Consider the following 26,082-nt stretch of genomic DNA (forward strand, 5'->3'; position numbering starts at 1 on the left):
TGAGGAAATGCCTCCATAAGATCCAGCTGTATGCAAGTCTGTAAGGCAGTTTCTTAATTAGTGATGTGGGAGGACCCAGCCCATTGTGGGTGGTGCCACCCCGGGATAGTGGTCCTGGCTACTATTAAAAAAAAAAAAAAAAAATGGCTGAGCAAACCATAAGGAGCAAACCAGTACACTGCAATCCTCCACGGCACCTCATCAGCTCCTGCCTCCAGGCTCCTGCCCAGCTTGAGTTCCTGTCCTGACTTCCCTCAGTGACGGGCTGTTACTGAAAGTGTAAGTGACATAAACCCTTTCCTCCCCAAGTTGCTTTTCATCACGGTCTTTCATCACAGCAATAGAAACTCTAATTAAGACAGTTTGTAATGGACTTTTGGAATTAATGGATGTTAACTCTGCCAATCTCTCATCTTCTGACTATTGAGATGATCTTATAGTTTGTTTGGGACTTTTTTTTTAGGGCGGAGGGGTTCTTTTGTGTGTATGTGGTGTGCGTGCCTGTGAATTTGATGTGTGTGTGTGTGATGTGTGTGTATGAACTCGTGTACAGAGGCCAGTGTTCTTACTGAACCTGGAGCTCACTGATTCAGCTGGACTGGCTGCAGAGTGAGCTCCAGGAGTCCTCCCATCTCCGCCGGTCCAGCTGAGAATAAGACATCGGCCACTGCCCTGCCTTTTATGTGAGTACAGGGCCTCACTCTTGCTCAGTAAGCTCTTTACACTGACCTGTCTCCCCAGCCTGCGCTTACAGTTCTTGATGTTTAGTTGACTCCTACAGAGAATAGTATTAGTTGGTTAGTTGGTTCTTAGTTTGCTTTTGTTGTTGTTTTTTGAGTGTTGATCTAGCTTTGCACTCCCCGGATAAGTTTTACCTTGCTGTGATTTATTTTCCTCTACATATATATCTGGATTAAAATTGCTGATATTGTACCAACAGTTCTCCATTTATGTTCATGAGGGCCATTGGTTTGGGGGCCATATTAAACTAGGCTTATTATAGGAGTTGGGAAGATTTCTCCTCCATATTTTGGAGTAGAATATGCAGAATTCTTCCCTCAAATATTTGGTAGAGATGACCCCAGAAATTACCTGGAATTTTCTGTTAAAATGTTTTATATATGAACTCAATTTTTTAAGGTTCTGTTTATTTCAGGTTACCAGTATCTTAATTATGAGTTTGAATAGCTTTTTATCTTTCAAGAAATTAGTTTGTCTAAATTGTTTTTTGGGTGTGGGTGGTTTTAGTATTAACTTCCTGTCATCCTGATGTGTGGAGAGTCTGTTATGATAATCTCTCTACTTGTCATGATTTTTATATTGTCTTTTTCCTCTTTAGTCTGTTAGATTTGGAGACATTTTGTCAATCCTATCTAGTAGCAAAGGTTCGTTTTATTTCATTGATTTTGTTCTTCATTTCTTCATTCCTCTACTTGCTCTAGGCATAAATTGCTTTTCTTTTTCTGGCTTCCTAACGTGGAAGCTGAGGTTATTTTATAGTTTTTCTCACCTGTAAATTTAATCCTATAAATATCTCATTTTGCTTTAGCTACATAGCACAAATTTTGACTCACTGTATTAATTTTCCTTTCTTCTCACTGCTGGGTTTGAACCCAGGGCTTCAGACACAATACATACTCTAACCACGGAGCAACACTTCAATCCTAAAGTTTTACTTTCTCCTTTCCTTTAAATTATTCTATCATTTTTTTCTTAAGACTTCCTCCTCTTTCATTAATGTTTATAAATGTTTGTGAGAGCTGGTCGAGTCAGTTCAGCAGCTCAGCCTGGTAGTAGGGGTCTCGGGGCTTTCCCTGGCACTGAGCTTCACAGCGATGGGCCCAGTCCTGTGTTCTCAGTCTGAGGTCCGGACTTAATCCCCCTTCTCTCTCAGAAGGAGGGTGACACCCTCTTTGATCCATTACAGGAAGAACAGGGTCTGCGGTCTCTTGCCTGCTTTCCTTAGCTTTAGTGCTGGTGTAGCTGTTAAGCTTGACATGTCACGGGCGAGGCGGAGGATCTTGCTCACCCATTGTCTTGCTCTGCCCCTTAGACTGTGTATTTTTATGGAATTTGACAATCTTTTCTCATGTGTTTGGTTTCCTATTGTGGTTATTGGCATGGCTGACTATAAGTCTATCGTCTGGACTGAACTAGGTGAGAATACTAGAAAGCCTTCTGGGTACCCCTGCCGCCCAACTTAACTCAGTCTCCAATTTGGAAATGCAACTAGATTGAAGTGCACATGAAACCATAAAAATAATAAAATGCATACACCTGCCATTTTTTTTATCTTTATGACTGTTGGTTTGTTCCTTTTTCTCCTATTTTTAAATCATCTGAATAATTTTTCAGCATTCTTTTTTTATTCATGTACTGACTTTTCACCATAGTACTTTGCAGTTTTTAGCAAATATTTTCACAGTCTCAAGTTAATGTTATAGGAGCTCAATTAAAATGCAGAATCTTTACAATCATGTAGGTCTCTTGACCCTTCTTGATCATGGCATATGGTAATAGTGTAGCAGTCATGTGTGTGGTGTCCACACAGGATGGCTATTTCTCTGTGTCAGTCGGCTTAGTTACGGGGTGCCCATATCAAGGGTCACTTGCAGAATGTGTCTGTGACAATGTCTCTGGACGACACTGATACTGACCTGCTGGAGTAGGTGAAGGAAGCTGTCCTTGCTGATGTGCGCTGGGGCACAGGGGCACAGCCAATGCCTGGAAAGCCCCGTCAGAACAAACGTCAGAGGAAGAAGGAAGCCCTCCATCTTGCTTCTTAACTGCCTGAGCTGCGAGAAGAGCTCCTTCGGCTTCCGGCCCTCAGCTTGGGACTCACTTTGCTCCGTGGGCCTTCAGGTTTGGAGAGGGCTGTGCCAGCAGCTTTCCTGGATTAACAGATTGCAGACAGCAGATGCTCACGTGTCAGCCTCCATCTTCCCGCCAGCCCTTTCCTGACAGCCAATAAATCAACAGCTGAACCCTACTAGTTTGGTTTATCTAATAGCACATCCATTGCACACACAAAGCCCTCACTGGTGGTCATAACGCTTTTGCCTCAATATTTGTGCACAGTTTAGGACACACAGGCACTTCATTATTAATCTGTTTATTCTGAAATTCCAAGTTTTCTTGTATCACTTCCTGTCAAGGTGGAAGCCCTTTAGCATTGTTTAAAACAAGGCTGGTAGGGAGCAAAAATGAATTTTTTTGTATTTTGCCTTTAGTCCCAAAGGACAGTTTTGCTGTATGTAGACTGCTGGGTTGAGAACTGTGTTTTATTTGGTAGTTTGGTGATGGTGGCAGGGACTGAACCTGAGGCCTGGAATGTGTTAAGTACCCTGCCCTTATCTCTACCTCACACCTTCTGGGATTATTCTATCACTTTTATTTGGGGGGCAGCGTCTCCCTGAGTTATCCAGGCTAGCCTCGAACTTACTCAGTGATCCGGGTAGACCTTGAACTTGCCCTCCCCTTTGCCTCCTGAGCAGCTGTGGTTATGGGGCTGGGCCACCAAATCTGGCCGTCAAGTTCTTTCCTCGTGGCACTTTACCTGCAGTCCACTGTGGTGGCTCCTTTGGAATAGTGGCCACTCCTAACATTCTTCAAAATCATTCCCCGAGTGTCTCGGTTCCTGCAGGCTGATTAGGCTGGGTCACAAGGTGTTTGCTTCTCATCTCCTTCCGGTTTACGTGAGTCTGTGACCTTTTGTGTTTCTCTGCATCAGGGGAGGGTCCAGCTGTAGCATTTTCAAATACGTTTTCTGCGCTGGTCTCTCCCTCTTGCCCAGCTGCTCCTTGCAGAGTTGTCTAACGAGTCTCCCAGGTTCTGTCTTCTCCTGGTCTTGTTTGTTGTTTTCATTGTTCAGTTCTGCCCATTTTGTGCTCTGTTGTCTGGGGATGCGCTGATAGGTCCGTCGTCTGCTTTTTACCATTGAGCCCTGGAATATTTATTATTTTAGACATTGTTTTTCAGTTCTGAAATTTGTTTTTATTCATTTTACCTTTTTTACCTCAATGATGAGGTGTCTTTTCTCCATTTGCTTAAAACATAGTCACCCCCACCTCCCAAAGAATAATTGTAATATCTGCTCTGGAGTTTTTATTTCTGGTTGTTTCAGTGTCCCTTTTTTTTTTTTCTTCCTTGAGAAGCAAATGTATTCTGGTTCTTTGCGTAATAAGTAACCTTCTCTAGAACTTTTGAATGTGAAATCCTGTGTCCTGGTAAAATCCTGCGGGCAGGACTGAGTTTGGTTGTACCAATCAGACGAGTCAGTTAATATCTGTCTTCCAGTTTCAATGCTTTCCCATGTGTGCTCAGACATGAAAGGTTTTGACATGCTTGGTGGGTCTGCTCCTCAGCACACACTATCCAGAGGCTGGTTTGGGGCTTAGATGCATATCGTCCTTCTAAACCTTTGTTAGAGTAAGGAGCAGACGGAACACTTAGCACTTGTACCTGCCCCGCCCCACCAAGCCCCGCCCCACACCGCCAAGCCCCGCCCCACACCGCCAAGCCCCGCCCCACCAAAACCCCGCCCCTGCTCCCCATGCTTGCTGGCTCATACGTTGGCATTTTCTCATTTCTCCACTTTGAAGAGTTTCCCGTGTCTGCTACAGAGTGATTCTGTTAATCCAGAAAGTAAAAGGAAAGGGGGCACTCACAGCCTCCGTATTGATCATTCCTAATTTTTTTCTGTTTCTTTTATTCACTTCTTAGAATCCGAAAGTGGTTGAATTTTGTATTTTGGAGATTTTTGGGGAGGGCGGGGGCAGGGAAAATCAATTGAGGATGCAGGGTACCATGGGCTTATTTTGGTGAGCATCAGAAGTCCTTCACTCTGATTTTGAAATGCTGTTCAGTGAACCAGTGTTTTCTACACAGAGATAACCATGTAGAAAATTTAAATTTTTGAATGAAATGATGTAATTTCTATAATGTTCGTCAAATATTTTTGCTAGTTTAAATCAATGCTATTAAATATAATTATATTGAAAATATATTAAATATCAGAGGAAAAAGAAGAATCAGCATGTACCCTTCCCTCAAAGGACTATACAATTTATTTGGGTGATGTAGTCTAGAAATGATAGAATTGCCCTAATAGAATATTGCCATTCTGTGAAAGCACCGTACATGTAATGAGGATGAATTGCTAAAGAGATTCTGAGTGAAGAGATCAAGAAAGGCTTTGTGGACTACAGAGCTTCTGAGCTGACCTTGAAGCGTGAGTAGAAGTTGGAAATGAAAAGATGGGGAAGAGCAATCTTTTGGACAAAGAAACAGCATGGACCTGGACATCAAGGCTAAAAGAACGTGGATGTGATAGAATGGCGGGCGAGCTGCTTAGCCTCTTTGGAGACGTCTAAATGCCATTTAACACATATTTCTCTAGACTTAAACATATTTCTAAAATGTGACACGGTGAAAACCTTTACAAGTTTATAATTTTATTTCTTTATGATGTACTTTCACATCCCTTCATTCTCTGTTGCATTTTTATTACTTCCATCTAAGTTACAATACTAATCTTTGGGTTTTTTTTTTTCCTACATATTGTTAATGCTAAGGACTAGAAGACCCCACCCCCAAATTTTCATATGTTGAAGCCATAGTCCACAATGAGGCTTTGAGGTTAAGTGAGGCCGTTAGGGAAGATTCCTGTTCCAATAAGGTTCGTGTCCTAGCAAGGACAGAGGCAGCATCGGCTGCATTTGAGGACAGCAATGACATTGGCCATGTACAAGGCCAGGAGAAAGATGTCTGGAGAAACCAGCTCTGAGACCCGCAGTCGCAGCCTCTGGACTGTGAGAAGCTGCCTACTTAAGCTGTGCAGTCTGTAGGATTTGGTTACGGTGCCCAAGCAGGCTAACACATGATACGGTCTCAAAGAGCAAGGCTGTCTTTCTTACCGCCTGAGCTACATGTCTTGTATCATACTGTAACTTACGTGCTAACAATCGAATTGCTTTCAAATTCAGGAGAAAAATTATCCAATGGCGGTCTACATGTTATCGTAAGAGTGAGGTAGATGGCATCCCTGCTCTCTTCCTATTTCCTCCCCCTCATTCCTTCTTTGTTCATTGGCAGTGTTTCTGGCCAGAGTTATTAAAATGCTAAGTGCTGCTTACACATCACACAAGGCAGGAAGCTGCATGGCTGCATCTCTCAAGAAGGCCGCAGATGCCGGCTGACACTTTTATGTCTAGGATTGGGGACCAAATTGAGTCCTGATGGCTTCTGCTCTTGGCCTTGACCCTTGTGAGTGGGAATATACCAGTAGGTGTGAGCTCACCCAGGTGCGAACTCTGACCTTCAGAGAACTCATTTCTGTGCATAGGAAGCTCACAATCACAAGGCACATGTGCAACGAGCTACATAGATGACATTAAATACACAAGTGTTGGAAATAAGGCTGGGCCTGTGGTTGTAGTAACACTGTGGTATTCATAACTGTTATGCAGTTGGATGATGGAAAGCTATGCTGTTCATTTTTTTTCCTTAGATCATTCTATCTTTACTGAAGAGAGAGAGGATGCACACACACACACACACACACACACACACACACACACACACACACACTCGAGAGAGAGAGAGAGAGAGAGAGAGAGAGAGAGAGAGAGAGAGAGAGAGGAGAGAGAGAGAGACTATAAATGGATCAATTTTTTTTTCTTTCTCTTGTCCAAATGTCAACACGTAGAAACACACAGAAGCTAAGGAAGTGAAGTAACCTGCCCAGGCCACAGGATTAATTAATATCAAAGCCTAGTTGGGGAAGTGGAGTTTTGTAGCATATTTTGCAAGAGCAGCAAATATTATTAAGCAGGTAATTTAAGGTTTAGAGACTGTCGTATTCCAGGAGTGTGTTAACTTGTGAAATGGCCTTTGTAGTTTTTCTACCGTGTGCTCAGACTGAATGTGCCGGCTTCAAGGAAAAGAAGGAAAACATTACTAACAACAGATAAACCTACAGTCAGAAACTAGTCCTGGCTTGACCAAATGATCTCCCCTCTCTCTTGTCTTCAGGAATGCGAGAAGGTGGCCTCTGATGATAGACCCCCAGGGCCAGGCTAACAAGTGGATCAAGAACATGGAGAAAGCCAATAGTCTCCAGCTCATTAAGCTGAGTGACCCCGACTATGTCAGGACGCTGGAAAACTGCATCCAGTTCGGGACTCCTGGTATGTAGGATGTCTCACGAGTGCGTGCACATGTGGAAATGCCCAGATAGGGCACAACCAGTACACACCTGTGACTGGTTTTTGAAAACATCTGTGTCAGGCTTGACACAGCGATGACTTTGCTGATCCCGTTATTTATTGATAATCAAATGAGAACGTGAGGACCCCCCCACCCCAGATAATCATCCTCTGGAAGGCAAGGAGGTTTCTTTTGTTACAAAGTACATTTGTGGCACTGCTTTCTAATTTAGATGTTTTAATTTTTGTCTGCCATTTGCTTTTCTTCAGTTTTCATTATTAATCTCCTGCAGTTAAAAAGCCCATTTGATATTGATAATGCCAATCATATTTTAATACAACAGTAGTTCCACTTTCTGTTTCTTCTTGAATTCTGGTACAAAAGGGGCGGGGAAATGGAGTAGATTTTGTATGCCTTGTTAGTATCTGACAGTCACAATGGAGAGACTAGGAAAATGACAAGAACTGTTTTTAATCAAGGTCTTATGCGGCTGTCATACTTGCCAAAACAAAACCCAATGTGCTTGTGATGTGAGCTAATTGGGGTCCTCTTCCAAATCAGTGTAATTTATCAAATTTAGCCAAATAAACACAAGCACTCAGGAAGCCGTAGCGTATGCAGCTCCAGGAGAAGTTCGTCAGGTCCCTCTTGCTGTGAGAGCTGGAAGAGTCATAACAAGTATGCTAGCAGTCCTACAGCATCCGAGTTCCCGAGTTAATAATATGCTTGCTTTCGAGTTTTAATTATAATTTTAGTATAAGCATGAAATAAAAAAATCTAAATCTATTTATAAGACTTTGTATCTATGGAATGGAGCACAGACATGCACACACATGGTATTTCATTCCGTTGCTATTCTTGAATTTTAAAATATTTTAAATTGACACAAAATTGTACACTTTTATGATGTACCATGAAATGTATATATGCACACATTCTGTCAAATCATGGAAAACATATTTATATCCTCAAACATTTATTATTTCCATATGGTAAAATTTCAAATTCCCTTCTAACATTTTAGGAAAGTGTACAGTGCATTATCTATAGTTACCCTACTATGAAATAGAGTAACTTGTGTACAGTACATTATCTATAGTTACCCAGCTATGAAATAGAGTAGCTTGTGTCTATGTTATTATAGGAAGTGTACAGTACATTATCTATAGTTACTCTGCTATGAAATAGAGTAGTCTGTGTCTATGTTATTATAGGAAGTGTACAGTGCATTATCTATAGTGACCCTGCTATGAAATAGAGTAGCCTGTGTCTATGGTATTGCAGGTGATATAGGTGCTACTCAAAAAGGGAGGCATAATCCCTATCAAATATTTTGCTCGAGTGATGTCAGAATCATTCAGGATTACTGTGATAAAAACAGAAGTTGAGTGTCCCTCACATAAGGACCAATGTCCTGTTCTGGGTAGGGCCTTTTATTGATGTAACCAACCGTCTTATTAAATAAGAAACACAGAAACAATGCAAAAGAGAAAGTCGAGAGGTCAGAGCTCAGAGCTAAAAATCTCACCCTTCTGCCTGCAGTGTCCCAGCTTCCCGAATGAGAGCTCTATTTCCTGTCTGTTCGTCTATTTAAAGTATTTTGTTCTGCCTTCTCATTGGTTGTAAACCCAAACACGTGACTGCCTCGTCACTGTCTGAATGTACAGCCCCCTAGATCTTAAAGGCATATGTCTCCAATGCTGGCTGTATCCCTGAACACACAGATATCTATGGGATTAAAGGCGTGTGCCACCACCGCCACACTCTTGCTATGGCTCTAATAGCTCTGACCCCCGGGCAACTTTATTTATTAACATACAATCAAAATCACATTTCAGTACAATTAGATTACCACCACAGCCTTTGGTTCTGGATTCAGAGTATTTGCCTTTGCCATTCAGCATTTGGTTCAATAACTCAGTGTCCTCACTGCTATGTAGTGGGGGAGAAATTACTGACTTACTGTTTATTGTGTAGTTAGTGTCTGCTGACTGCTCAGTTCGCAGGGTTTTGTTGGTGGTGTAGCTTGTATTGGTTTTTTCAATTCTGAGGATCACACCTGGGCCTTTGAAAAGACTCAGCATGTGCTTTTCTGTGGTGGCTTTGAGCATGCGATAAGTGGTTTACTTGTAATATCTTATAGTATAATGAGAAAACCATGGGTGACACTCTGTGAATTCCAAAAAAACCAGGGAGGGTTTCTAGAAGGAATCATCACCTTAAATGCTTTAAGCAATTAAAATTACTTAATACGGATATTAAAATATTTGGAATGATAAAAGACAAGTGATGGAGTGTCTACCACCTGCTTGGCATTTTTCACACTTCTCTGACCTCAGCCATGTATTTTGATGTTTAATTCCATGATTATAGAGCAGAACAGGTAATAAAAGTGAACTATCCCGTGTTTTAAAAAAATTCTGCATCCAAATTATGGGAGAGAAAGCTACTTTGTGTGTCTTTAGCACAACATCGTGACTGATAGGAAACAGGAGAGAGCAGAGAACCGTAGTTCGCAGCGCACAGGATGGAGGTGAGCGGCACTGCACAAACCCTCAGATAGGTTTCTGTACGCTGCGCCTGGGATTTCAGTGTGTGTGTGTGTACGCTGTGCCCTGGGATTTCAATGTGTGTGTGTGTGTGTGTGTGTGTGTACGCTGTGCCCTGGGATTTCAATGTGTGTGTGTGTGCGCTGTGCCCTGGGATTTCAGTGTGTGTGTGTGTACGCTGTGCCCTGGGATTTCAGTGTGTGTGTGTGTACGCTGCGCCTGGGATTTCAGTGTGTGTGTGTGTACACTGCGCCTGGGATTTCAGTGTGTGTGTGTGTACACTGCGCCTGGGATTTCAGTGTGTGTGTGTGTGTACGCTGTGCCCTGGGATTTCAGTGTGTGTGTGTGTGCGCTGTGCCCTGGGATTTCAATGTGTGTGTGTGTGTGTGTGTGTGTGTACGCTGTGCCCTGGGATTTCAGTGTGTGTGTGTGTGCGCTGTGCCCTGGGATTTCAGTGTGTGTGTGTGTGCGCTGTGCCCTGGGATTTCAATGTGTGTGTGTGTGTGTGTGTGTGTGTACGCTGTGCCCTGGGATTTCAGTGTGTGTGTGTGTGCGCTGTGCCCTGGGATTTCAATGTGTGTGTGTGTGTACGCTGTGCCCTGGGATTTCAGTGTGTGTGTGTGTGTACACTGCGCCTGGGATTTCAATGTGTGTGTGTGTACGCTGTGCCCTGGGATTTCAGTGTGTGTGTGTGCGCGCTGTGCCCTGGGATTTCAATGTGTGTGTGTGTGTACGCTGTGCCCTGGGATTTCAGTGTGTGTGTGTGTACACTGCGCCTGGGATTTCAGTGTGTGTGTGTGTGTACGCTGTGCCCTGGGATTTCAATGTGTTTGTATGTATGCTGTGCCCTGGGATTTCAGTGTGTGTGTGTGAACACTGCACCTGGGATTTCAATGTGTTTGTGTGTACACTGCGCCTGGGATTTCAGTGTGTTTGTGTGTACGCTGTGCCCTGGGATTTCAGTGTGTGTGTGTGTGCGCTGTGCCCTGGGATTCAATGTGTGTGTGTGTGTGTGCGCTGTGCTCTGGGATTTTAATGTGTTTGTGTGTACGCTGTGCCCTGGGATTTAAATGTTTCTTACTTGGAGTTTCATCCACAAAACTCACTTCATTTTATTGAGAAGGCAGATAAGTATTAGAGAAGGCTCAATGGTTTAGCCAGGAGTGCATGTCCCAGGAAGGAGTGCTAGGAAGTACTCCCAGGTCTTCTGCCTCTGGGCTAATTTTTTTTTTTAAACACATCTTCTAATATTAAACATCAGAAAGAAGTGAAAAGTTTCAATTCTCATAGAAAGGTGGCAAGCTCTATTTATATAGTCAACCATCAAGTAAAAGTTTGAAAACCTAAGTGGTGAAAGCTCCTTCCATCTGAGAAGTTATCTTTAGACACTGGCCTGTTCAGGGACTGTGGCTTTAGATCTCTTCTTCACAGGCAGCCTGGGTGGAGAGGCAGAGGGCTTTGCCAACTTCAGCCACCTGCCTCCGCTTCAACAGGAGCCATGTGCCCCGATTCTTTTTTTGCACTGAGTTTTTTTTTTTTTTTTTAAATCCTCTTTGGAGGAAAATAAAAAAAGATTCTGTTATTTTAAAAGGTTGACAACCAATGATCTTGAAAGTCAAGGTGCATCTGCACCTGTATTTACTATCTCAACGAATAAAGTCTGAATAGTATGTTGGTCATATAAACATTGTGGAGAAAGAACTCCATGGACGTGAAGATCTTCTGAAACTCTGTGTCATACCTGGGCCGTCTTTATTTCTCTTGTCTTGACTGCCAGAATTTGCCCGTCATTCCTCGTTGTGTCAAGGCTGCCAAACTACCTTGTAGTTCTTTGCTTATTTATTCATCCCACCAGTAGACATCTTTTTTGTAACTGCCACATACCAGGCATTGTGGTGGGTGCTACAGAGCGGCATGAATGGGACAGAGCCGGTCTGTGCTTGCATGCAGATGACAGAAATGGCTGGTGAAGTGAGAACTGGAAAATGGAGGTGTGAGCACAGGCAGGAAGCCCTTAAAATAATGTGACACGGTTTTCCCGTCTCCCCAATCCTCTTCTATCCATCCAGCAGATTCTTTTAAGTTGTCTCTTTTCAGACACAATGTAAATAGCTTGCCATGGTTGGGAAGTGTTCCCTGAGGCTCCTGTGTCAAAAGTTTGTTCCTCAGGTTGTGGTGCTGTTGAGAATATAACTTACCGATGATTAATCCATTCAAGGGTTCATAGCTTAACGAGCTATCCTGAGAAGGGCGCTAGTGGTGGGAAGTCGGTAGTGTGCCTTTGAAGAGTGCATTTTGGTTTTGACCCCTTCCTGACCCTCTTTCTGCTGTCTGGTTGCCATGAGGTGAGCAACTTTCCAATGCCACATGCTCCCGCTGTGATGTTCTACTTTGCCACAGACACCCAGTGAAGGGAACAAGTGACCACGGACTGAAGTCCCTGAAACCATCAACCAAAATTTCCTCCTCTGTCTCTAGGTGTTCCTGTCACAGTAGCGACAGGCTGACTATCACACACAGGTGTTCCAGGTATTCCTGTCACAGTAGTGACAGGCTGACTATCATGCACAGGTGTTCCAGGTGTTCCTGTCACAGTAGTAACAGGCTGACTATCACGCACAGGTGTTCTAGGTTTTCCTGTCACGGTAGTGACAGGCTGACTATCACACTCAGGTGTTCCAGGTGTTTCTGTCACAGTAACGACAGGCTGACTATCACACAGGTGTTCCAGGTATTCCTGTCACAGTAGTGACAGGCTGACTATCACACTCAGGTGTTCCAGGTGTTCCTGTCACAGTAGCGACAGGCTGACTATCACACAGGTGTTCCAGGTATTCCTGTCACAGTAGTGACAGGCTGACTATCACACACAGGTGTTCCAGGTAGTGATAGGCTGACTCTCATGCAGATTCCCCAGCCTCTGCTGTGGGTGTAGACAGTCATTCATCTATCCTGGGGTTTGATCAGATGCCTATGTTCTGGCAAATAAGAAGCAAATGATGGAAATGCCATTTGTCACCCTCAAGGAATATCCTTAAATGATGTTCCTTTCTTTCTGGTGGGTCGAATGTGGATAGGTATTGAAAACCACATTGGCCAAAGAGATTGAAGGTACTGGTGGAGAAGAGGACAGTGCCAAGGTCTAAAGAGAACAAGGATTCCTCATAACTCAGGCATGCTGCCCCTCCATCTCTTGAAGGACTGTTTGAAGCTCCCTTGACATGAATATGAATCCTCTTTTGTTGACATTATTACTATGAGGGTTTCTGACAGAGCTGAACCTAATTATAAATAACATGTTATTTACAGTGGAAAACATATTAGCATGTGGTTTCCAGAAGAAGAAAAAATAGTTAGTGAAAGAAAGTTCTGAAATGCCCTGCCCTGAGTGTAAAATTTAATTGTGCATTTTACCTATCAGTTGGGAACAGCCGCAGAGCCAAGGCAGGGTGTAGCTGGACTTTTGCCCGGCTGCCTGTCCCCGTCTAAACTGCTAAACCGTGATGCCGACCGACAGTCCTGGCTTTTCAAGTTGTGGGGAAGTTCGTGTACGGATAGGTCTGTCAGCAACCCACGGAGTGCCCCTTGTAGCCCTGACATCTCACAGCTTCTCAGGAAAGTCGTCTGTAACGTGACTTAAAGTGTCCCCAAAAAGCTGGCCCTGAAGCGGGCTTCCAGGACCAGCTTGAGCAGAATCAGGGACAGGGTTTTTGTCAAAACAGCATTCTCTGTGTCGTTGATGGTGGGAAAAGAATAACCCAGACAATGGGAAATTAGCACAGTTATTCATCATGATATATTCCTTTTATTTAACTTTAAAAATAACTCTGTGAGCAGGAAGTGAAGATGAGTTCTTCAAAGTTACCTGCTGTGTCTCTGTTGGCCATGATCCAAGCAGTGGAGGAATTGGTAGGGGGGTAGCTGTAGAAATTCACTTAGCCAGGGGCAATCAAGGAAGGAAGCTCAGTGCAAGTGTCTATCAATCCCTCAGTCCTGAAGCGCCCCTCTTTCCAGCCCAGGTCACCCCGTTCCTTCAAGGCACCCGGATTCAAGACTGATGGGCCAGCAGCTTAAGCACTGTCACCTGAGACTTCAACTTAGCAAATGCATTAGGAATTTAACACTTCTTTGGTTTTTTTTTTTTTTTTTTTTTTTTTTTTCCAAGATAGGATCTCTTCATGCAGCCTTGGCTGGCCTGGAACTCCCTCTGTAGACCAGGCAGGCTGACCTTGAACACTGTCAGGGACCTTAAGTCTCTGGATCCTTTCTAGAATTACATCAGAAGAAAATATTCTGAAATGCTTAGTTTTGTTTAGAGTACTACTTACATCTTAGAGTAGAAAAATACCCAAATTTAATATCAAAAACAACACTGGTTGTCGGGGGTGGTGGTGCACGCCTTTAATCCCAGCACTCGGGAGGCAGAGGCAAGTAGATCTCTGTGAGTTCGAGGCCAGCCTGGGCTACCAAGTGAGTTCCAGGAAAGGCGCAAAGCTACACAAGAGAAACCCTGTCTCAGAAAACAAAACAAAACAAAACAACAACAACAACAAAAAAAAAAACACTGGTCAAAAAGTGAGAGAATAGTAATGTGTTTGTTAGTTTTAATAGTACAATTTCATTATAGTGTCATGCAAGATAATTAGGACAGAAATTGATATTTGTTTCATCTAAGTATGTGTAGAAAAATTGATAGAAATACTGGACTGAAAATTATTCATTAGGTAATTATGCTATATGAAGTTTTGCATCATTTTTCCATCAACTTACACATGCCAACCTAAGCTATTTAATGGAGGAGAGAGAAAAAGATAAAGAATATCTGATTGGAAGTTGTTGCCCAATTTCTTTATAATTTCCTGTATTTTCCAGATGTTCTATATTATAGATGAGTTGTTTTTATAATAAAAAACAAAGTAAACACTGAAATAGCTGCAGAAATGCGTCTTCTCTGTCATCATGCCTAGACAGTGAGTCCCAGGCCAGGTGGAGAACGTCAAGGCAGGCAGGTGTGGAAACAGGTGGGCGGCCTCCAGACCCTCTCACTGATCCTTCCCACTGGCAGGCAATGTTTTAATGACATCATTTCTCTCTACTCTTAGAAGATGAGAGGAACATTAGAGGTAGTTAGGAACAGAGCCATCTGGAGAGCTGAAAAGAACTCACCCAAGCATTGTATGTTCACAGTCTATTTTAAGCATGATGGGATATTTTTCTACCCTTAGTGTTGCTAGAAAATGTGGGAGAAGAACTGGACCCGATTCTGGAGCCTCTTCTGCTGAAGCAGACCTTCAAGCAGGGTGGGAGCACATGTATCCGGCTTGGCGACTCCACGATTGAGTATGCTCCTGACTTCCGCTTCTACATCACGACCAAGCTGAGAAACCCGCATTATCTCCCTGAGACATCAGTGAAGGCCAGTACCTAAGTTAGCATTTCTACATGGCATCTCCTGATCTCTGACCATATTTTCCTCCTCAGCTGTAAGAGGACAGTTGGAATTTGTCTTCCTGTCCACTTTCCTAAATTACGATGATAATCTCCAAATGTTGCTGTGCGTGTGCCAGAGAGTACTAAAGGAGTCCAACATCCTGTAAAGAAAGACCATCAGAATCTAATTTGCACAATCATCCTTAGATTTTCATTGTTAAAAGCAGGTATCACATATCACTGTTCTTTCTTTGTAATAGATGATAATATGCTAATTATGGGAGCTGACACTTAGAAACAGGACTCTATCCTTTCTCAGACTAAGGCTGCTGCTATCTGATTTTGCATAATTATTGAAAAAAATTATTTTTGATCAGTATTCTTTTTAAAATACTGAAAAATCTTGTAAAGGGTAAAATTAAAGTGTTATTCAAGGACCGAAATGATTGTGACATTGCTCTGAGGCTGGGCTCTTGGGGCTCAGGGTCTTTACCTTACTCTGCTTTTTCCTCCCTTATTCTCATTCCCCGGTTGTCACTCAAATGACCATAAGTGTGTGTGACATTCATTTATAGAACCGTGCATGAGAGGACATCTTGAAGTACTGATTCTGATTTTTTTTTTTTTTAATTACATCTGGAAAGAAAGATCTGTTCAGGGCACTCAGATGGTCTTTTTTTTTTTATTGGAAATACTTAACACAGGCTGTTCCACTGAACAGCAGAGGGCAGACCATGGTGGGACATTCATTCCATCCATGATAGGTGAACAAGATGCTTGCTCTCTGGGGCTTCACACTATGCAGCAGCAGTGTGTGCAGAAGGACTGTGAGGTGTGGGCCAGGAAAAGTGGAGGCGGTGGCGGTGGTGCCGTAGCGTGTCCTAGAAGCTCGACGTACACACGTCGCAGATTGGATGTTGCTGGAGCCAAGAGGATGGGAGGAGATGGATGTATGTGTGGGACAATTCAGCTTGATTTCGAAAACATAATGAAAATGCTCAGGCTACTGTTTTTAATTGGCTGAAACACACTTAAAAAATACCTAGCATCTCTTCACACGTCAGGAAAGAGACTAGCAGTTCCGAGTTTGAACTGCTGCTCTGTCACAGATGTGGGCACGTTGTTGGACTTCCCTGTGCACCAGTCCCGTCATTTGTAAATGACCGTAGTAAAAGTTACTGTGTCATTGAGTGAACTGAAAACTAAATCAGTTAGTCTCTATAAAATGCTCAGAATGAGGCTGTGTGGGCAGGGTTTTTATGAATGCTAACCATTAGCGTGACTATTTAACTTTCCAATATAAGGAGAAAAGAATAAAACACTAGGAACTAAAATCCCAAGGCTGTGTTAAGAAAAAAATTAATAAACAGTATTAAAAAAAAAACCTTTTTATTTCCCAATAAAGTACATGACAATCTCACATACAGCATGAACAGCCCTTGGTTGGATAATAACTGGTTATGACGGAAGTCGAGCCCCGCTGCGGGGAAGACACTGATCTGTGTATAATTCAATGTTGGAACCCCTGTGATCCCCAGAGTGTTTTATTGCTCCATTATTTTAATTGCTGGGATTGATTAAGTGGGGATTAGGAAGCTTGGTGAGGCAGTTGCTTGCTTTCATTTACAAATTTAAATACATCCTCTCGCTCCCACGTCTTAGGGCCTTTCATGTACCTTTTGCTTCCAAAAGCACCCGAGGGAGGGTGCCATGCTGCTACCATCCTTGTGAGTTTAAATGAAAATGAAATCATGATGCTGTGCTTGTAGGGTTTTAAATGCTATGTGAACATGTGGCTACATTTGCAAAATCTTGGTTTCAAAGATCTGACATTAATAGGCTGGTAATGAATACGCTTGTGTCTGAATGCAGCGATACAAAAGTTACAAAACATGCATTTCCCTAGTACTGTTTCTCTGCATGCAAATGAGTCCAACCTGTATAGTTGGTTTCTCACTCGGGATTAATCTGTTAATAGGATCAATTATGATTTTTTGCATGATAATTATCTCATCTAAACCTGTGATTGCATCCATATAACCTATACCTGGCGGCACTGGAGGCCGAGTACTGAGAAAATGAAGGGAAAGAACAATGGCAGGTTTGTGTGTTCGGGTGGAGAAGTGAGTCACCTCTAGGGGTACCAGATGAAGCTCCTCTGCACTGATGCCCCAGATAGCAAATTTCGATACAAAAACAAAATGACGCGTCCCTGTAGAGGGGATAGTCCCCTGCCAGGAAGGACGGGGGAAATGGGATGTCACCTTTACAGCGGCTAGATCTCAGAACACTGTGCTGAGAAGACAAAGATGAAAACCGGGAGCCACGGCATCTGTAACAGTACCGCATGCTTCCGTTTGGAAGACGGGGAAACCTGTGCGTGTGGGCAGGGGCACCGGTTTACAAGCCGAGCAGAACTACCAAATGTTCTATACGACTCAGAGATTTGAGATTAAAAGAATGACATTGACCCTCACCCATAAGGGAAAGGGTGGTAGCTGGCGCCCTGGCCTTGCAGTCTGTACCTAACTTGAACACTGGGTTGAAGAGGTCTAACCTTCAGTTTCTGTGGTAGGACTTGCTGTGGTGTGGAGTCTGCAAGCAGAAGGCAGCGACTGCTTCTCTTCCCCCTTTTCCTTCCTCCCCCTTTGCCCTCTCTCCTCCTCCCGCTCCTCGTCTTTCCTCCTTCCTTTTCCCCCTTTATTCACACTTTGCTGATGAATCCCTCGGCTGTTGGATTCCTAGGTTGGTTCCATAACTTTGCTGTTGTGCATAGCGCTGTATTAAGCATCAGAAGTCTCCGTGGTAAGCTGCCCAGGAGGCCTGTGGGTAAACACCCAGGAGTGGTATGGCCTGGTTGTGTGGAAGCTCTTTTTCTAGTTTTTTTTGGGGAACTTCCTAGCTGATTTCCACCAAGGTTGTCAGCGTCCCCTTTCCCTGCATCCTTGTCAGCATGGACGGGTTGTTCTCTCAATGACCACCATTCATCGGCAGTAATACGGGAATCTCAATACAGTTTGATTTTTTTTTTCTCTACTGGCTTAGACAGCATAAACAACTTTTCACTTGTTTATTGGCCATTTGTATTTCACTTTTGGGAACCGCCTGTTCAGTTCATCGGCCCATTTAATTGGTTGTGTGTTTTGTTTGCTTGTTCTGTTTTGGGGCAGCAGAGGTTTGTATATAGTCTATCAATCCTCTATCAGATGAGCAGTTGGCAACAATTTTCTTCCATTCTGCTGGTTATTTCTTCACTCAATCAGCTATTTACTATGATGCAGAGAAGATTTTGAATTTCATGAGTCACATGCATCAATTATTGGTCTTATTTCCTGGGTTCTTGCCTCTGCCTATACCTTGAAGTCTTTCCCTCTAATAATGTCAGAGTTTGGGCTCTGACAGTAAAGTTTTTGATCCGTTTGGAGTTTCTGTGCAGGCTGGAAGATGAGTTCTAGTTCATGCTTCTACAAGTGGACACCCAGTGTTCTCAGTACCACTTGTCGTAGAGACCGTCTGTTCTCCAGTGTGTATTTTTGTATGTTTTTGTTGTTGAAAAATCAGTGACTATAGCTGCCTGGATCTTGATTCTATTCCGTTGATCTGCACATCAGTTTTTAAAATGCACCTGTAAGAGCCCTTTAGAGCATTAGAGCCTAGGTGGGTTAAAACAAAACTAACACTGAATTACTATGCAAATTCTTTCTAATGTGAGTGTGTGTTTGGCTGTTTGTGACATGCTACACGTTTGTTCACTGGGTTTCTCTCTTCTGCTGATTCTCCTGTTTTAGTATTTCACAAAACCCTCATATTTAGATATGACAAAATAGCAATTTTTGCTGCAATGATCTAGGTAAGTTGTGATATAAAATATATTTAAACCTTTTGAGCAAAATGGTCAGCATGTAGCTGTTGTGTTGTGTTGTGTTGGGACCTGAGTTTAGGGAAGAGGTTCCTAGTGAGAGGTGGCTTTTGATTAAGGAACTACTGCAAACAAGAGCGAGCACTAAGTTGCCTTTTTTTTTTTCCTGTTGTCAGTTACTGAAATCTTACAGTAATTTCAAGGTTAAGGAAATAATTTGTGACATTGTGAACAATAAAGGAAATGCTGGGTTCTTGGCTGCACACGATACAAACTACTTACCTTCATTTATCAGTGGCCTAGAAAGAGGTTTTACTCCCCGGCTCTCCATGTGGGAATGATGGGATTCCTGCTCTCTGCTCGTGTGCCCACCTGTCCCACTGCTTTCCTGTGCTGTTTCCTCTGCCCGGAGTCTTCCTCAGCCCTGGCTGCACACGCAAGTCAGCTCCCAAAGTCATGGATCCACTCCAGACCAATCCAGAGAGACTCTGGAATCCAGACACTGCTCCTGGTTTCCCAGTCCTGCAGGGCATTGCAGCAAACTGAGGATACAAACGCTGTCCAGCCTATACTGCTGCCCTGTTGATCCCTAAACTCTCTGCCAGCCATTTGCAAAGTCCGGCTCGGCATCCCATCTCTTGGGTAAGCCTCCCCTGTCACTGCAGCTCGGGCTAGATGCCTTTTCTTTATGCCCTGAATATTGACCACGTGTAGTTCCTTGTCCCACGGGACATCGTCTGTACTCTGTTTAGCCAGCTGTCCCAGTTCAGGGTTTCCTGTAGTTCTGCTGCTTCCTTGGAATGGTTGGTGCTTTGGTCCATGAGGGTAGAGGAAGCAAAAGTGAGGAACAGGGTTCGGATGGCTGTGGGTACCATGGAGACAGCCCTCTGGGAGATGACTTCAGTGAATTAGTTCAGCTTTATTCCAGGGTATGGGAAATAGATAGGATTGGGGAACCTGGGGACAAGCCCTAATTTACATAAAGTGGCACAGTCCTCTCATAAGGCTTTGTATATGGCCTCAGGATTCTGTGGCAAAGCTCCTTATTGCAGTCCTTGAGAACCAGCTCCAAGACTGCACCCAGATTATACAAAAAAAAAAAAAAAAAAAAAAAAAAAAAAAAAAATCCATGAACGTGGCAATGGCTAGACCTTTTCTATCTGAGGGGAATAAGAAAGAAACACATTCTTTCCGGTGGTAACTTTCTCTTTACTTCATCTCGGAAAAAATCTCCAACAGAAAACTCTAGACAATATATGAATTACATATTCAGGGTCACATAGCATTTCTTGAGTAAACGATAAGAAACAGAGCCAACCTGGCAACACATGAGAAATCACACAGCCTCTCTCAGGCCAGAAATACTGCTCTGACCAGGCATGGTGAGTAAGCATGGCAACTCTCTCAGTTACCAGCCAAGTTCCCTGATCTGCAGTCCGTGAAACAAGCAGGTAGCTCTGAGTGGTCAGCGTTTCCTGTCAGAGTGACATTGAAATTCAGGACCTAAACAATAAATAGTTAGTTGGCTGAACCTGGAGCCTTGTATTGTAAAAGTGAGATTAGGAGTACATGTCGAGAGTCAGTTGCTGAGAGAATTTGTACAGGAAGTTAGGTCTTTAATGTTATTAGCCAGGCTTTTTGCAAGCGAAGAACTGGCTCTAAAGTTGTTTTGTGTCTGACCTTGGTTCCACAATTAGACACCTGGGAGCAATTCATCTCCAGGGGCAGCTCATCTATTTTGGAGTTGTTCTGAGGTCTGTAATTGTCTTGAAGCCACAGAATAAAGGCCTGGCTAAGAAAGTGTATTTTATTCACCAAAATTACATAGTGTAAGAAGTCATCCTTCTGTCAATTCACAGGCATAACTGTGCCCAAAAAGTGTAAACCATGCTACCCATAGGCTGTGGAAAGAACCCCACAGCTATTCTTTTTAGGGATGAATTGTGGCAGCACATGAGAAAAGGATAGACAGAATTTTCCACAGCCAGTAACCCCATGATCTCTGCCTAGTGGGGCTCCCCATCAGTTATTCATCTAGGGGGTCAACCTGTTGAATATTAGCTGTCATCTGCTGTATATTCTTAGTGGCCTCTGGCAGCTCCTAGTATCATTTATGCAGCAGGAGGAAGACTTCCAACAAGAAACTAGACTTAGAGATGCTTTCAGACAAGGTTATTCCTCTAGGTCCAGACACATTCTTCAGGTAAGGGCAGGCAGAGAGCAGGAAGTCTTGCTAGGGAGGGAGACGTCCCCATGTAGTCAAGCTTTGGAAAAAGCTGCCAAGCCATGATAGACTGTGACCTCTGACCAGCAAGGCTTTATTGTCATGAAGAGGCACCATGGCCGCTACAACTCTTTTTTTTTTTTTTTTTTTTTTTTTTTTTTTGGTTTTTCGAGACAGGGTTTCTCTGTGTAGCTTTGCGCCTTTTCCCAGAACTCACTTGGTAGCCCAGGCTGGCCTCGAACTCACAGAGATCCTCCTGGCTCTGCCTCCCGAGTGCTGGGATTAAAGGCGTGCGCCACCACCGCCCGGCTACAACTCTTATAAAGGAAAACATTTAATTGGGGGTGGTTTCAGAGGTTTTGTCCATTATTGTCATGGCAGGAAACATGGCAGCATGCAGACAGACATGGTGCTGGAGAAAGAGCTGAGGGTTCTACATATTAATCTGCAAGGAACAGGAAGTGAACTGTGTCTCACACTGGGCATAATTTGAGCATATATGAGACCTCAAAGCCCGCCTCTACAGTGACACACTTCCTCTAACAAGGGCACATCCATGCCAACAAGGCCACACCTCCTAATAGTACTACTCCCTATGGGCCAAACATTCAATCACATGAGTCTATGGGGGTGGGGGGCGGGAATGCCCATTCAAACCACCACCCCAACTAAACAAAAAGGCAGTATCTTCTTCTTCTTCCTAGCATACAGCCTGACTCATTGTATTATGAATGGAGTGGAAGGAAGTTTCTTGGGAAATAATCATCAAATGGCTAAAATTTTAGGAGCTAGAAATAACAGAAAACTACTCCACCTCCAGGGACCATTGGCATTCTTACAAAGTCAAGTAAGAGACAATCCCTAGGCAAAAGCAACTTTCACTGTAGCCCAGGTGAGAGATAAGTAAGCCCATGGCTGCATCCAGTCGGATGTATGCAGTAGGAAGTTAGGAGCCGATGAAGAAGCGCAGGAGGCTGTTGGGGGAGGGGCGGGATGCACTGGGACGGTGTCCAGGAGGAGGTGGGTCTGCAACATGGAAAATGAAGAGTTAATCCAGCCTATCACAAGGTTGGGGTGTTCAGTAGAGCAAACGCTGAAGCTCAGGGAGGCATGTAACAGCCCTTATGGATGGATTCCGCCGTCAGCTCACAGTGTAGATGAAGTAAGAGACAGGAAAGGAAGTAGTGGAGGCTGGAGATGAGGTTGCAGACCCTAAGGCGTGTGGGCAGCCGGCTGGCAAATATACAAGAACCAATAAAACGTCAAAGGAAGCCAAGCTCAAGAAGGTGCTTACTGGCTGCTGGATTCTTGGTGACCAGAACCAGATGGTTGCTATTATATTGCCGTGTGCATTGGTCGGTCCGGAGGGGCTGGGAAGGGCGCAGGCTGCAGAGGGCTGGGCTGGGAAGTAAAGCTGATAGGGAAGCACAGATAACAGCATCTTCTGCAAAGTGTAATTGTGAAGTATGGGGATCCTGCTAGAGCTGGCAGGGACTGTGGCTGGTTTTTTTTTTTTTATGGAACATTAATGTATTTGCTGGGAAGAACCAGGAAAGGGAGAATTGTAAAGATGTGGCCAATGTATGGCCATGTACAGCCACAGCACTCCCTCCACAAGCTAATTAGGTACCTGGATGGAGTGGATGTCAGCAGATAGCCCTTGATGGGCGCTATTAAAATGTAAATTTCCTAGTGTTTCTTCCTGCAGGATAGTGGCTCATTAACATAAAAAAAATAGTTCACTCAAAGCATATCAATTCCGTGTCCTCTTTTCTCTTCTCTCAAGACTGTTTCATGACACCTTTAGGAGGCTTAAAAAAAGAGTATCAGTCCAGCCTGGTTTAGGGACTGGTTTCAACCTCATTCTAATTAATATCACTGTTCAAAAGCATCAGAAATTGGACCCGTTAGAATTGGGAATAAATAAACTGTTATAAGTATTCAGTTTCTGACTGTCACGAGCTTTTGTGGGTTTTTAATCCAACAGTCAGACTTACTTGTCCCTTTGGCTCTCTATGAATTCTGTTTTCATACCTGTGACTGCCACAATATGTGTTCTGTGGATGGAACCCTGAGTCATACACACAGAAGCTTTCTTAGTGGAAAAAACAATGAATTTTCACAACCTATCCTTTGGCTTGCAGGTCACGTTATTGAACTTCATGATAACTCCAGAGGGAATGCAGGACCAGCTTTTGGGAATTGTGGTGGCGAGGGAAAGGCCAGACCTCGAGGAAGAAAAGCAAGCCTTGATCCTGCAAGGAGCCGAGAACAAAAGGTTTGAAATATCATGGAACGCAGAGTTATTATTTGTTTTGTGATTATAATAAAGTACATTGAAGCATCTACTTAGTTAGATTGAATAGGTATATCAAATGGGAGTTTGCTTTAAAGGTGTATTTTTTTGTATTTATTTATGTAAGTGTCTGTGTGCCGTGCATGTGGATGCCTTTAGAGGCCAGAAAAGAGTGAAAATGTCATAGAAACCCTTGGGAGCGGAGTTAAAGGCAGCTGTGAGTTGCCTGGGAATTGAACTTGGGTCTTCTGGAAGAGCAAAGTTCTCTTAACTGCTAAGCCTTCTCTCCAGCTCCTCCCCCAAAATGGGAAATTTTGTAAGGTAGTGGCTACAGAGTCCCTGTGTGGATTTAGAGAACTACATTCCTGAGTCCTTTTCTCAGATGTGGAAAGAACTAGGAGACTTGCCACAGACTTGGCCGTGGGTTATCAGTTCCTCAGCAAAGGCGCTGCGTGAACATTTGTGTGTCCGCCGTGTGACCGAGGTGACCTGTGTTCTATGCAGCGTGGTGTGAATGAATGCACAAATGCAGTTGGTCACTCTCGGCTCACAGTATCTGTATCACAGCAAGGCTCTCGAAAGTCATGTAAAAGTTCAGGGAGTAAATGGAGCGGTACCCTGAGTTTGCTCTGAGCTGAGGTACCGGGTGGCCAAGGAGACCGGCTTGCCACGTTTCTGTCAAGGTATCACACGGATGATGTGATACCTTGGCAAGGGAGATGGGGCAGGGAGGCAATGTCTGTGACATTTCACAAGATAAGAAGTTAATTTCGAAGCATCCCTTTTCCAGACATCTGTCATGATGCGATGCATCTCTGTAGGTTACAGGGTCTGTTTCTAAGAAAAGACGGTGTATTTGAAGCGCTTTTAAACCATTTCTTTCTGTTCTGAGAAAACCGTGCTTCATTCCAGGCAGTTAAAGGAAATAGAAGACAAGATTTTGGAAGTCCTTTCGTCTTCAGAAGGCAACATATTAGAAGATGAGACGGCGATTAAGATATTATCTTCTTCCAAGGCTTTGGCTAATGAGATTTCTCAAAAGCAGGAAGTAGCCGAGGAGACAGAGAAAAAGATTGATAACACCCGCATGGGCTACCGCCCCATTGCCGTCCACTCCTCCATCCTGTTTTTCTCCATTGCCGACTTGGCCAACATCGAGCCCATGTACCAGTATTCCCTGATCTGGTTCATTAACCTGTTCATCCTGTCCATTGAAAATTCAGAGAAATCAGAAGTCTTATCCAAAAGGTATGTAAAGGAAATGCTGACTAATACCAAGTTAGTGGAAAAGATGGCTTTGGTCATCCTTTCCGGATGGTGTGAGCGTCGCGGTCGTGAGCGTCACGGTCGTGAGCCTAAAGTGAGCTGAAGGCATCATTTTCCCAGGAGTAAACTGGGGCGTTGGAAATAGAGCAGATGCGTGTAACTTCAGTCTGGGAAACAACTGTTCGCCGAGCTGTAGGACTGTCATACAATCCTAAAAAAGGGAAGCCGTCAGCTCTCGTTCCCATCTGCAGAATACCCTACCGACCACAGGGGCGGAGAGAGGACGTATCCTCCAGTGATAAGTGGACACTCTGAGCCACCTCTAAAACTTTTGGGTGGACTGCATGGGAACTCTGCCAGGTACCAGGGCAAAACAAAAATCTGCCACTGGTTTGCTTTTTATATTATGTTTATCTACAGGGAAAATCTTACTTACTGTTGATGTAAGTATATAAAAAGCAAACATACTAAGATCTTATTAAACCTTAAGTCAATGAGAGGATAATGTTTGTTTGATTTGTTGTTAGTGAGATGCAGTTTTGAGTTGGGCGTTTGTTTCTAATATTTGGGGTGTTTGTTTTTTGTTCTTGAAGTCTTCAAGTTAGTGAGGCTTACTCAAGAAAAACAAAATCATAGGTGATCTTTCTTTTCACAGTTTTCCTATGTTTCTAGTATGCTAGTTAAATAGACACACCCATCTGTTTTCTACACAGGATTTTAAGTTCTGAGATGGGATTTTAGTTTCATCAGTGTGTGTGGGGGGGCAGACAGACAGATAGACAGACATGCTTGTGTGTGAGGGCAGGAGGCTGTCCCAGCACACGTGTGGGTATTAGAGGACAACCTCTGGAGTTGGTGAGCACTTTACGCTTGTTCAAGGCCGGGTCTCATTTGTTGTTCAGTGCTGTGTACCCCAGGCTAGCCGGCCTGGGCTATCAGCGGGTTCCCCTGTCTCCTCCATTTGTTGTTCGGTGCTGTGTACCCCAGGCTAGATGGCCTGGGCTATCAGCGGGTTTCCCTGTCTCTTCCATTTGTTGTTCGGTGCTGTGTACCCCAGGCTAGCCGGCCTGGGCTATCAGTGGGTTTCCCTGTCTCTTCCATTTGTAACCGTGCACTACTCCATCCAGCTTTTTATGGCTCTAGGGATTTGAACTCAGGTCTTCAGGCATGTTTTACCTGCCGAGGCATCTCTCTGGCTCACAGTGCTCCTAGTCTCAGCTTTAGTTAACACACCAGCCACCAGAATGCTGTC

General features: G+C 43.7%; 1 protein-coding gene across 1 annotated transcript in view; it reads left to right on the plus strand.

Annotated features, from left to right (window-relative positions):
• Nucleotides 1-26,082, plus strand: part of Dnah7 (dynein axonemal heavy chain 7) — a 257,191-nt gene that overhangs the window by 174,054 nt on the left and 57,055 nt on the right. The window contains exons 51-54 of the mRNA XM_037210456.1: nucleotides 7,033-7,187; nucleotides 14,981-15,171; nucleotides 23,413-23,546; nucleotides 24,477-24,812. Of these exons, the coding sequence (XP_037066351.1) occupies nucleotides 7,033-7,187; nucleotides 14,981-15,171; nucleotides 23,413-23,546; nucleotides 24,477-24,812 (816 nt within the window). The remainder of the gene's footprint in view (nucleotides 1-7,032; nucleotides 7,188-14,980; nucleotides 15,172-23,412; nucleotides 23,547-24,476; nucleotides 24,813-26,082) is intronic.

This window comes from Peromyscus leucopus, chromosome 13 (assembly GCF_004664715.2).
Source record: "Peromyscus leucopus breed LL Stock chromosome 13, UCI_PerLeu_2.1, whole genome shotgun sequence".
NCBI lineage: Eukaryota > Metazoa > Chordata > Mammalia > Rodentia > Cricetidae > Peromyscus > Peromyscus leucopus.